This window comes from Glycine soja, chromosome 4 (genome assembly GCF_004193775.1).
Source record: "Glycine soja cultivar W05 chromosome 4, ASM419377v2, whole genome shotgun sequence".
Classification (NCBI taxonomy): Eukaryota; Viridiplantae; Streptophyta; class Magnoliopsida; order Fabales; family Fabaceae; genus Glycine; species Glycine soja.
Genome location: NC_041005.1, coordinates 27,322,869 through 27,336,597, shown reverse-complemented (window position 1 = coordinate 27,336,597; position 13,729 = coordinate 27,322,869). Strand labels below are relative to the sequence as shown.

Genomic DNA, 13,729 nt, shown 5'->3' with positions numbered 1-13,729 from the left:
TGCCACACAAAATTGGAGGGAAATTTGAATTTCAATTCAAATTTCACTTGAATTTGAAATTGAATTTGTGGAGCCAAACTTTGGAGCCAAAATTTCACTAATTATGATTAGTGAATTTTAGTTATGGTTCAGCCCACTAATCCAAGATCAATTCCAAGATTCTCCACTAAGTGTGCTTAGGTGTCATGAGGCATGTAAAGCATGAAGGACATGCACAAAGTGTGAGTATATGATGTGACAATGGGGTGTAGTAAGCAAATGCTCACCTCCCCCTCTAAAATTTAATTGGATTGGGCTTCTACCAATTCAATTAAATTTATTTCCAACCACACACATCAAATATTCACTTAGTGCATGTGAAATTACAAAACTACCCCTAATACAAAAACTAGTCTCGGTGCCCTAAAATACAAGGACTGAAAAATCCTATATTTCTAGGGTACCCTACCTACAATATGGAGCCCTAAATACAAGGACCAAATATAATGACATCCTAGTCTAATATGTACAAAGATAAGTGGGCTCATACTTAGCCCATGGGTCCAAAATCTACCCTAAGGCTCATGAGAACCCTATAACCTTCTCTTGCATCTTTGGCCCAATCTTCTTGGAGTTTTCTATCCAATGCCCTTGGAGGGTAGGATTGCATCAAACACCCTTGTTGACCCCAAAAAAATAAAAAAATATAAAAAAGGGAAAATACATAATTTCGAAGTCATGTTTTGCACACTCGATTAAAGGTTGTCGTCCCTTGTGACGGGCACGTGGGGTGCTAATACCTTCCTTATGCGTAAACAACTCCCGAACCCTTATTTTCAATATTCGCATAGATTTCCTTGGTTTTTCAAACGTTTTCCTCAAATAAACGTTGGTGGCGACTCCCACACGTTTTCCTTTTTGGAAGACGCTCCTTTGGCTTTTCGCCCATCAGTGAATTAATTTGATTATTAATCATCCATTGATTTGAGAACTTTATCTCTTGACCTAATTTAATATTTCTATAATCAATTGAATATTGATTTAGGACAAGAAGCATTATTAGACCTAGATCAAAGACTAGTAATTGAATTAGGGAAATACCGGTAATTGACAATATTTGGAGTTTTATTAGAATTGGAATTGGGGGCAATTAGGGTATGTGTGAAATCACAATTCTAGGCAGCAATTATCATAATTGTTTAAATCAAATCTTCTATCTTGATTCTTATTTACTGAATTGAGCAATTAACCACAATTATACTTTATTTAATTTAAACCCTTAAGGTCTTAGTTTTACAAAATTAGTTGTTTAGGAACACAATTGGTCTGTTGGATTCGATATTTAGAACTTTAGTCCATTGTTACTACTGCGTAGGGTACATTTTCCCTTGTGTGAACTTATTTTTATGTGTTATTTCACATTAGAGCTTCTTCAGGACATGTCTTAGATTTCAACTTGTTGCATCTTCAAATTCTATTAACATTAATATTTTGATTAGCCCTCAGTATGTGTAGTTGCCTATGGAAGATGTGATATTGTCAACCTCAGTCTTCGGATGAGCCATCTATGTTTGTGATTGTGTGTTAGTCGTCCTTTATGACTAACTTTTGTATAGAAAAGTTTTCCAAAATGTATATATTTTCCCCAATTTATGGTTCTTTTTGTAGGATTGTAAATATTTCTTGTTTAGCTTTTATTTTTGCTCAGTAGAGACCTTCCTCATGGAATTAATGTAAATTTCACTTCAATTTCAGGAAAAAAGGAGAAATTTTGGAAGGTGTTGAAGTTGTTGTCTCGCTAAGCATGGCCCATGCGCTTAGCGAGATTCATCCACTAAGCGAGACATCAGCCCACTTAGCGAGTAAGAGGAATCTTGGAGAGAATCTGCCTCGTTAGCACGTGCTCAACGCGTCAACAGCTCACCCAGCGATATTTTTGTCTCTTCTTGCGCTAAGCACGCCTAGCTCGCTGAGCCAAAGTTCACTCGAGGATAGAAAGCCCTTTTTAAGCCTGAAGTGAAGAGAAAGAAAGGGGGTCTGAATAGACTGAGAGCTTGGCAAAAGAACACAGGCGAAAAGCAGAGTAAGGAAGCAAAAACCTTAGCTTTTAGGAGGATTTTAGGTTTAGGAGTAATTTCTAGGTTCCTAGAGGTGGAGGAGACATCCCCACTACTTTGTAATCTGGTATTTTTTCTGAAACTGTTCTCCTGCTTGTGAAAGGTGCTCCCTTGTAATGGAGGGATAAAATCCTTTGTTGGGAAATTCTGTTGAGTACTTGATGTAAATACTTATCATATATATTTGAAGTTGTTTTTATGTGTTCGTTGTTTTTATCCGTGCTTAATTATCGCATGCTTATGACTTGATCACCCATTTGTATGTGCTGTTAGGAGCTTTAGCATTGGAAAATGTATTGCATCCTTAGAACTAGATAGAACAGGGCTAGGTTATCATATAATCTGGACACTGAGTGCGGTAATTTAGTTTTTATTATGTTGTAGTCGTAACGTTGTTCGGTTAGGCTAAGTTCAACAAGAGACATCTGAGAACGAGGTTTAATTAGAATTAGTCCAAACTCAAGAGACATCGGTGTTTGGTATTTTAGCTCTCAGCATAGAACACAGAAATAACCTTAAATAGAGAAATACATTTAATTGCATCATGTATTTGAGTAGGAGGACCGAACGCTTTTACATATCTGTTTTCACACCCACTTGCTCACAATTAGTGTTTTGATTAGAATAGAAACCACAATTGTTTTTAATTCATGATAATCAATTCTTTGCACACATGTTTGCTTATTGAATGATGCTTTGCCAAATGAAACAAGTTCCCTGAGTTCGATACTCAGTTCTTACCGTTTTATTATTACTTGCACGACTCGGTATACTTGTCGGTTAGATTTACACATCCATATTAACAAGTAACACCGGGGCGTAAACACTACGTATGGTAGACATGATATTTCATTGTACCGCATTTTGATGTTGCTAATTTTAGTCTTCTGATGAGCTAACTATATTTGTGATTGCATATGGAAGACATGTTGTTCCTTCATTATTCTAATGCACAAATGTCTCTTTGTCCTGATTTTGGTTGGTCATTAGAACATCATTCTAATGTTTTCATTCTCAGAGCCCTTCGACATACAGCATTTTGATGTTGACTTAGGTACAACTTCACTCTGATGTAGTGTCTCATTGTAGCCTTTGATATATTTTTTGAGTAAGTCCTTCTTGATGTCTTTTCACCTTCATGAGATTGAGATCTTTAGAGGGAAGCATTGACTCCATCAACATATGAGTTTCATTCAATTCTTCTTAAGCTTCTAACTCCAATGCATAATTAAGACATCCATTTTGAGCTTATTTTAACTCACTAGAATGTTTGTAGTGAGCTAGCTTGTTCTTAACTCATCAGAACACTTGCATTAATATGTTCTTTATATATATTTTATTGAAACACTTGGCAGATATGTTAGTCATCATAACATTCTCCATCATCCTTATATTTTGTATTGTTAATAATTTGTCATAATTAAAACCCTAGGAAGTAGACTCAACAGAAAGGAGTTGCAACACATAGTAACCAGGAGACATTAGATTTTCCTTTCAATTTTTTGACATAATCGTGAGTGTCGTGTAGGTATGCCAATGTGCCACGTTAAAAAGTTTCTCGTCAAACTAGGATTTAACAGTTGGTTCATTTCTGCATTTTTTTTCTTTTATTACCTACCTAACTACTTTAATTCAAACATTTCAATTCTTTTCAACTCTCTTCTATACCAAACAATCTCACATTTCTCTTTTTTACATCGTTTTTTCATCTCTTTCCATTCTCTAACTTTCATTCCTCTCTACCAAACATGATGTTAGAGAGTATAAGCAACATGTGAGTGAGACGTGCTTGTGAGAAAGGAGTTGCAATGTGAGTGTATCTCAGATAGAGTGCCTTTGGAACATGGCATGCTTTGAACAATGTTTCGCAATTCAAAACGGATTGAACCAAGTGACCAAGAGCTTGTTTGGTTTCGAGTCCAAACTTGCGGTGCATGAATTCCAAGACCAAATCCAATGGTCCACCACAAACTGAAAGCAAAAGAAAGGGTGAAGATGCTTTTCCAAACTTCATTTTGCCATCAACGTTTGTTTGCAACGGATACCAAAACATACACCAAGTATGCTGATTTTCACTTAGTTATAGCTGAATTAATTAATTTTTACTAGTTTATGCGTATTTTCTTTCTTATTTTATGGGCACATCAACGAGTATATTCAAAAAAGGAGCTTGGGACACTTAAGTTGAATACTTATAAAAATGCAAAGGTATTGGACATTTTTCAAAGAGGCGCATTGGATACCTTATATTTAAAAACGAATAGATACGTCTTAATAAAAAAACTTACTCTTTTTTTTTTTTAGGAAGAAAAAACTTATTACACCTTATATATTTGGAAGCTTTCTTCTACACGTACAACACGCTTGTTAACATATTCCAAATCTTCTCAAAAAACAAAAACATTCCAAATCTTAATAATTTTAAATTTTGAATTCTTTGAATACACGTGATTAACACCAGTCAAGATAATATTTACTTTCCTATCCGTTGTATCCAAAAACTCAACCACTTTGGTTCCATCCTTTTTTCAAATTTTGAATCTTATTTTGTTTTTCTATACTATAAACCTAAACATACTTAGGTATTAAACCCAAGCAACTTAACATTTTAGCGTCAAACTCCCATACTAGCTTATTATAGATGCTCGTTTCTAACGGAGCGCAGATGCAAGTACTCACCAGTTCGCATTTCATTTCCAGTTCGACCGAAGTCACTACCCATCTGCGAAGCTAGAGAACTTCTGACTCATGGTTAGGGAACGCCATTGATGGCTTTAGCTTCCTAATGAAACTTCAAGGTTATTGATAAGAATTGCATACAGATCCAGATGTGTGTGTCTAGTGAAAATAATCCTCTACAAATATAAAGAAATCACCATATAACCAAAATTTCCCAGTATTCCAACAAAATCATGAGAACTACGGAAAGGACCCCATAAACCACACAACTTCCAATTCTAAACGGCTTCATTTTACCCATCTTTCCTTTAAGAACAAAAGAAAAGCAAAAGTATAGTACAATCAGAGTTAATTAAAGGCTAAAAATACACTAATCACAAGAAAAAAAAAGTTGGATGACTTTTGGAACATTGTTTTGCCATTTTATTTTTAACAGCAGACAGCATTTTTTCCAAATGAGAACGATAACCTTGGCTTCTTAGTTGAACCAAAGTTAAACTTTATGTCTCCAGCTTCATTCTGAATAGCAGTATTACTTGTAGAAGGGAAGGAAAAAACTACTGCTGGACTGGACTTTTTCAGACCAAAACTATATGACAGTTCAGTAGATCCTTCTTTTACTTGGTGCTGATCCCCAGCAGAAAGTAAAGGCGTGATGGATGGAGTTGGTGGCTCAGAGAATACAGAGGAGGATGCTGAAACAGGAAAGGTAAATCCGGAGCCAGTGTCAGATGCTAACGTCCATCTTGATTCAGGCTTCTTGATTGAAATAGGAGGTAAAGCTGGCTTAATGGTTGCAGGGCCAGTGAGAAGCTTCTGTTCTTGATTTACCCCAAAAGGATGATCACCACTTGGGGGAGTTGTCTTCATAGCATCCTGCACGGATACCACGTCAGTACACTTGGTTCTCATATTAGCATTCCAAAATTAATGTATATTGATAGGTGAATAAAAATTACATATGTTTAAAATAATACAAAAATTGGCTACAAGAAATTAGCTTTACTGCTCGCCTGTGATATGAAATTGTATTATTACCCAGAAAGAAATAACAAAGTCTAGCTACTAAAAATAGGGAAATACTTTATCCCACCGAAAAACAGAAAATATTTTATTCCAGCCTGCCCTCACATCACTACACTAAAAGATCATATACATCATTCTCTCAAATTTCCGACCCCACGCCATCTCAGCAGTTAGTTACATTCCACCACCTTGGTTATGATCCTCTACATTGCACTCCTGCATATACACCTTTATCACATACACTTTAGTTACCCTCGAGTTTCTATCATTTTTTAATCAGATTAACAACACAAATTTAGATAGTCAAACAGGAAAAAATTAGAGAACCACCAAAATAATTACGGCCATTAAATAATTAGAGTACCTTTTTAGAAGAACACAAATTTTGCGTAGTGCTTACATCATTACCAAGTCTAGGGATGCTGCTATAAACATTCACATCAGACAACAAAGTTCCTACTTTTCTGACAGCGATAGATTTATCAGTACTCTCCTTAGGTTGCATATCAACATGGTACTTCCCCTTACTTTCATTCCATAGAGTAGATTCCTTTCCTTCAAGCCCATCATATTTATAAGGGCTAACATCATCTAATTTAAGCAAACCATTATCTTCATTTGACCAGATAGTACTGAAATCAATAGAAGATTCAGGGTTCTTCCATTTCGTTGCCAGCTTGAGCTCAGCAGATTTCTCTTTAGGTGTGGGAGTGTTTCTATCAATATGGTCTAATATCTTCTTAGCCATCAAACTGGTATGCATGTGTACTGTTGGAATACCCACCTCAAGGCCTAGTGGCTTATGAGTGCAGCTTGTCCCAACAGGTTCCGTCCTCTTTGCAACAGAAGTGAAACTTTCAATAACACCAGAACTTTGTCTCTGTGAAGGGCCATACAGAGATGAATAAGCCACTCTTCTTGAAGAAAATTGTGCACCAACCTTATGCCTAGTTCGACGAATAGGTCCAACAGATCCATTTCCACTTTCTGATGCTCCAGCTTTAGATTTATCCTGTGTTCAATTAAGTTAGCAACCAATTACCACCAAAACAAGCTGCTGAGTTAAAAAATAAGAAACCAAAACCCAGTAACAGTAGACAACCATATTCTTAAGTTTTATAAGCAATAACCAAATAATTAAGGAAGCAATCAGAGCCTCTAAAATAATAGAACATCTAAGAGAGCATTACTTCTATTTGCCACACAAAATTAGAAATATAAAAAGTCAAGGCAGCAAACACTTAAATTTTTGGCTTGCACAAAAAGTTTTGTATTGAAGTATGAACAGATGCTAAAATGCAAAATAAAAAAGATTCTTCTAAAACCATTCAGTATATAAATTTAGGCATGCATAATCAAGTGTTAAACAAGAACAGGTGCAAATATACAGCAAGACAGAAAATATCACAGGACAAGAAAGGATAAACACACTGATTTACACTTTCAGTAATTTACAGATTGTTAAAAGAATTGACATATTACAAATTACAAGTTACTGAAAGATACCTGCAGATACATAGTAGTCTGTGAGTGAAGGACAGGAGTTGATGAAATGTGGCTGCTATCTCCTTTCATACGAATCAACTGGTGAAAAAGAAAAGAAAAAACATTATTAGCCACGGATACAACTTGAAGGATTAAAGTACAAGACATGAAACCAAAACAAAATATACCTTGGACTTGGACTTTGTTAAAAGAGTTCTGGAATAAGGAGTACGGGGGAAGTTATGTAGTCCATATCTATTCCTCTGACTTTGTGGTGTTATGTAAGCATCCTGCACCACAGCACCTGGCCAACATGTTGACGATTTCTTTGATGGTGATGGATCATATGGTTTAATTGCAGCTTCATCACCATGCAACATGGTGCTTTCAATAGTATGAATCATGTTCTTAGAACTGGGACCTGCTTCTAATGCACGGGAATCCATATATGCTCTAGCAATCTCTATTGGAGAAGCACCAATTTCATCCCGAACCTGGAGAGTTGTTAATTTGATTATCATAGCAATAAAATTACATCTGACCCAAAAAGAACTTGTTCTAAAATGAAAATGCATCCTAAGATGATTAAATATACACGTACCTGTAAAACTAAACCTTCAATTTATAAGACAAAAATTATAAAACATAATGCATGCAAACCTTAGGAAAAAAATTTAATTGGTCTCAAACAAATATCATATTAGGACTGGATAAGAATTAGAGCAATGAAATAGGAATTGTTTTACTGATACTTCCCCCATCCCCAGGTCTATATCAGAGAGATACAACAGTGATGAAGATGAAGAATATAATGAAAGTGTAATCATCCCAGGTATTCAAGAGAACTGGGAAAAATACAATAAACACTCTAATATTAAAAAGCTAAATATGATATTGTAAGCATACCAAATGTTAAAATGCCACTAGAACCAAAGAAGAAAACAGAGGAAAGGTACAATTGGACAATTCATTAACAAAATTAGCACAATTTTTTATATGGGTGTTAGAATGTCCTAGATAATAGATATATTTTCATCATATGCATATGGTAGCATATTGTGTTTGTATGATAAGACCCAATAGGAACCTGTTATAGAATTTAGGTGGGAAAGAGAAAGAAACAAAAGCGAAAGAGAGAATCATAGAGTTTGAGAGAGAGAAAAAAGAAGAAAGTTGGAAGATGTTATTATTGATTCAGAATGAAAGGTTGATTACAAACTGATTCTGTTTCTCTATTTATAGAGAGAACAGATATGATTACACATAACCTAACTAAGGCAGTTAACTAACCAAAGTTAGTTACTGATCTAACAGAAATAGCAGCTTCTAACAAAATAACAAATAACAGCTTCTAACAAAATAACAGAAATAATAAAACCACAACTGTCCTAACTGAATCATAACTGTTCTAACAGCTGTCCTAACTGAATCACAAAGTAAAACTTACTTAATACACTAATAACCCCCTCAAACTCAATGGGGTTGAGAATCAAAAATGGACTCAACTACATTGAGTTTGGACCTAAGAAAGAGAAATCGAGTTGATGACAGAGGCTTAGTGAGGCCATCAGCTCATTGATCTATAATTTCCAAGCTCATTGAGCTCTTTATTCTCCCTGACAAAAAAGATGTCAATTTCCATGTGCTTAGTCCGAGAATGAAGAACTGGACTATGATTGATAGCTACTGCAGTTTGGTTGTCACAGTAAATCTCTGGGGTCTGAAACGGAACAGATAACTCTGTTAAAAGAGTTTGAATCCATGTAACTTCAGTCGTGGCTTGAGCCAAGCTCCTGTATTTAGCTTCAGTGGAAGATCTAGCCACAATTTGTTGTTTCTTGGACCACCATGAGACCAAATTAGGACCAAAATAAATCACTGCATCAGAGGTAGACCTTCTATCATCTGGATCTGAGGCCCAGTCAGCATCACAGAGGGCTTTGATAGTAAAAGGCTGAGAGGAAGGAGCAGCCTTGAAATGCAGACCAAGATGAATAGAGCCTTTAAGGTACCTTAGAATGCGTTTAACTCAGGTCTTGTAACAGTTGTGTATTGAAGAGCACCAACAACAGACCTATAGAGAGATGGATCACTGAATAAATCCAAGCCAGCTTTAGTTAACTTGCAATTAGCAGTCATAGGGGAAGAAATAGGCTGTGCTTCTGCCATTTTGGTTTTCTAAAGCAAATCTCTAATATATTTTCTTTGAGTCGGTAGAATAGACCCATCAGCCACTGATTTGATTTCAGTACCAAGAAAATAGTCGAGTTTACCCAATTGTTTAAGAGAAAAATTGGAATGCAGCTTAGTGGTGAGTTGCTGAATTACAACATTGGAGGTACCGGTGATAATAATATCATCTACATAAACAAGAATGTAGATAATGTGTCCTTTACTTTTATAAACAAACAATGAAGGATTGCACTTGCTGGCCACAAACCCAAGCTGTAAAAGAGTTCTTTGAGCCTATCAAACCACTGTCTTGGGGCCTGTTTAAGGCCATACAAAGCCTTTTGTAGCTTGCAAACCAAGGTTTTATCTGAACTTTCGAAGCCGTATGACTGCTGCATGTAGATAGTCTCTTCAAGATGGCCATTTAAAAAGGCATTGTTGACATCTAGTTGGAACAAATCCCATTTATTAGTGAGAGCAAGAGTGATAATCAGCCTGATTGTAACAGGTTTTATCACAAGGGAAAAGGTTTCATTAATGTCACAAGCAGCAACCTGATGAAAATCCTTTAGCCACTAACCTAGCCTTGAACCTATTAACAGTCCCATCAGCATTCTCCTTAATTCTGAAGAACCACTTACAACCCACAGCTTGTCTGTCATTGGGAAGAGGAACAAGATCCCATGTTTTATTGTTTCATAGCAGCAAACCATTGAGGGTCAGCAAGAGCCTGTTTAACAGTCTTAGGTTCACAATGTGCCAAAAACAGTGAAGGATGCAGCCTAGATTGATGAATTTCAAACTTGGATCTGGTTTGCATAGGATGGACATTTTGTGAGAGAAGAACAGGATTAGAAGAAGGAGAACTGACAGTGTGAGACTGAGAAGAAGAGGCACTGGACAATTCACTTGGATTTCTGTTTAAGTTAGAAGCAGTGTTAGAGTGTTCATTAGTAACATAATTTGGTTCAGCATTTGAAAGATGAGAAGATGATGTGACATTTTGAGAATTAGGGAATTCAGTATTAAGGGATCTAGAGGGATCAGCACTTACAGAAATAGAATTAGTTTCAGCATGTTGAGAAGAATGAGTGAGTTCATTAGGTGAAGGTGAAACAAGAGGAATATGAGCAGTAGGTAAAAAATCACTCTTAGAAGAAGGGACAGAATTGGATAAAGGTAGAAAAAGATCATTGTAAGGATATTTAAGCTCATTGAAGATAACATCTTTAGAAACATATAATTTGCCATTAGGAGAAAGACACTTGTAGCCTTTGTGAGAGGTGGAATAACCAAGGAACAAACACTCATGTGACCTGAAATCAAGTTTGTGTTTATTATAGGGTCTATGAAAAGGATAGCAAGAACATCCAAAGCTCCTCAAAAAATTGTAATTAGGTGACTTGTTGAACAAAACAGTATAAGGAACTTGAAATTGAAGAGAAGCAGTGGGAAGTCTCTTTATCAAATAAACAACAGTTTGGAAGGCAAAATCCCAAAATTTTAAAGGGAGAGAAGCTTGTTTGAGAAGAGTGAAGCCTAACTCAATGATAAGCCCGTGTTTTCTTTCCACAACATCAAGTCTTGTGATGGTTAGGTAGATGAGACTTCCAACCAACTTTCTATATAAAGTTGGGTCTTGTAAGAGTTCACCTTCATCTCGTCTTAACTTGACATTAACTTTCATGGGAGTGTCAATCATAGTTACAGCGGTGAGACCAGCTAGTTGAATTAGATCTTGAGTATATTTGTATTGAGTGACAAAGATGTCTTTTTGTTGGAATTGTACTTCTAATCCCAAGAAATAAGTGAGTTGTCCAAGATCTTTCATGTGAAAAGTTGTATGCAGCAATTGTTTGATTGTAGTGATAGCCTCTTGGTCTGAGCCAGTGACAATAATGTCATCTACATAAGCAAGGAGGATCACAATTCCTTTTAAGGTCCTTTGTAGAAAGAGAGATGGATCATAGCTACTTTGGATGAAGGAAAAGCCAAATAGTGTTGTGCTAAACTTTTCAAACCACACTCTTGGTGTCTATTTTAATCCATACAAAGAACATTTTAGCTTGCAAACAGTATTAGGTAATGGTGAGGACATACCAGTTAGGAAGTTTGATGTAAACTTCTTCGTTGAGGTCACCATGGAGGAAGGCATTTTGGACATCTAGCTGGTGAATTTGCCAAGATTCAGATGCAGCAATGGCAATAATAGTCCTCACAGTAGTCATCTTAGCCACTGGTGCAAAGGTCTCTTCATAGTCTAGGCCAAATTGTTGCTTATTTCCAAGAACAACCAATCTAGTTTTGTATCGATCTATTGATCCATCTGAACGCAACTTTATAGTGAATACAAATTTACTGCCAAGAGGTTTAATCGATAGAGGACATGGAACAATGTCCCATGTCTGATTTTCCTCTAGTGCAAGAAGTTCAGTTTCTATAGCATCCTGCCAACATTTATATTTCATTACCTGTTTATATGAAGAAGGAATAGGAACAGATGCTAAAGTTTCTGTCAAAGATAAAGGTTAAGAAAAATCATACTTTTCCGTTGGTTTACGAATGCGAGTGCTGCAACGAAAAGGGACTGGTTCTAGTTGAAGCGCTGAATCAACAGCCAGAGAATGATCAGGAGGGGGCCTTGGAGGGATTGAAGGCTTAATTAATGGAACAATCGGACATCTTTGGTAAACCATGAAAGGAGGACGAGCTTGTTCTTCTGCAAAACTGTTAGGAAACAATGGCAAAACAGATTTCGATGTAGAAGAGTGAGTGTCTTGGTTAGTAGTAAAAAAATATGTATCTTCTTGAAAGATGACATTTCTAGAAACCCGAATCCTATGTAAATGAGGATCATAGCATATAACACCTTTTTGATTGGTTGAGTAACCAAGAAAAGCACATTTAACAGATTGAGTTGTGAGTTGGGTGCGTTTTAGTGGCTGAAGATGAACATAACAGACACAACCAAAGGTGCGGAGAGTGGAATAATTGGGGGGCTTCCCAAATAACCTTAAGAAAGGGGAATCATTGTTTAAGACTTGAGAAGGCAGCCGATTAATAAGGTGGACAGCAGTTGAAAGAGCTTCTTCACACCAAAAACAGGAGGGCACAAAGGAGTCCAACATTAAGGTACAAACAACATCAAGAAGATGACGGTTTTTTCTTTCAACTACCCCGTTTTGTTGGGGTGTGGAAGGACAAGACTTTGAGATAATATACCATTTTCCTGCAAGAACTCTCAAAACAAATGAGATGTATATTTCCCTCGTTGTCAGAATGCAGAGTTTTAATTTTTGATGAAAACTAAGTTTGAATATATGCATGAAAGAATTTGAATGCAGAGAATGCTTCAGCTTTAGAACGCAAAAAGTAGACCCATGTAAAACAACTACAGTCATCAATAAAAGTGATAAAATACCTGTAATGTGCATGAGATATTACATATGTAATTCTCCATAAATCACTACGAATTATGGCAAAAGACTGATTTACATTTGATTGATGAACTGGAAATGGCAGAACTTTACTTTTACCAAATTTACAAGAATTGCAATCAAATTGAACAACACTAAAAGATGGGGAATTTTTATTGCCAAGAACTCTGGATTTCATCAGTTCATGAAGTACATTGGAATTTGGGTGACCAAGACGCTTATGCCATAATTGGAAATTAACAATTGCAGAATTACAAGAAATAAAAGGCAGAAAAAACATGGTGACAACGATGAATAAAGAGGAAAAAGACGTTCAACTTTAGGCCCCTTCGCGATCATCTTCCCTAAGTGTTGATCCTTCACAAGACAACCAGATTTTGAGAATTCAACTCTACAATCATTATCAACTAATTGACCAACTGAAATAAGGTTACTGGTGAGATCTGGGGAAACATAAACATTGGTAAGAGATGAGAAAATATCACCAATTGTTGAAATAGGTAAATTGTTTCCATTTGCAATGTGTATTTGCAAATTACCAGAGTAATTTGTGACATTGGTAAGTGCAACAACATTGTTGGTCATATGATTGGATGCGCCAGAATCAAAATACCAAGGAGAGCTGGGTAAAGAAGCATTACCTGAAAGACCAAAAGTAGAAAATGCCGAAATGAACATTTGTTGAACCATTTCAAGGGTTAAAGTTGGCACAAAAGCAGGCGGATTCTGATCCTTGTAAACAGGAGTAGTAGAAGAGTCATCAGTTGCAGTGAAGGCTGTTGCATTTCTCCGTGGTGGTATGATTTGACATTCTTTTATGATATGACCTTTTTC

At 36.2% G+C, this 13,729-nt stretch overlaps 1 protein-coding gene across 4 annotated transcripts in view; it reads right to left on the bottom strand.

Annotated features, from left to right (window-relative positions):
• Positions 1–4,931: 4,931 nt before the first annotated feature.
• Positions 4,932–13,729, bottom strand: part of LOC114409565 (nuclear pore complex protein NUP1-like) — a 28,821-nt gene continuing 20,023 nt past the window's right edge. For all 4 annotated transcript variants that reach the window (XM_028373066.1, XM_028373069.1, XM_028373067.1 and 1 more), the window contains 4 exons: positions 7,475–7,780; positions 7,308–7,385; positions 6,166–6,813; positions 4,932–5,651 (listed from right to left, as the gene is read on the bottom strand). In XM_028373066.1, coding sequence (XP_028228867.1) covers positions 5,205–5,651; positions 6,166–6,813; positions 7,308–7,385; positions 7,475–7,780 — 1,479 coding nt within the window. In that variant the 3' untranslated portion in view covers positions 4,932–5,204. The remainder of the gene's footprint in view (positions 5,652–6,165; positions 6,814–7,307; positions 7,386–7,474; positions 7,781–13,729) is intronic.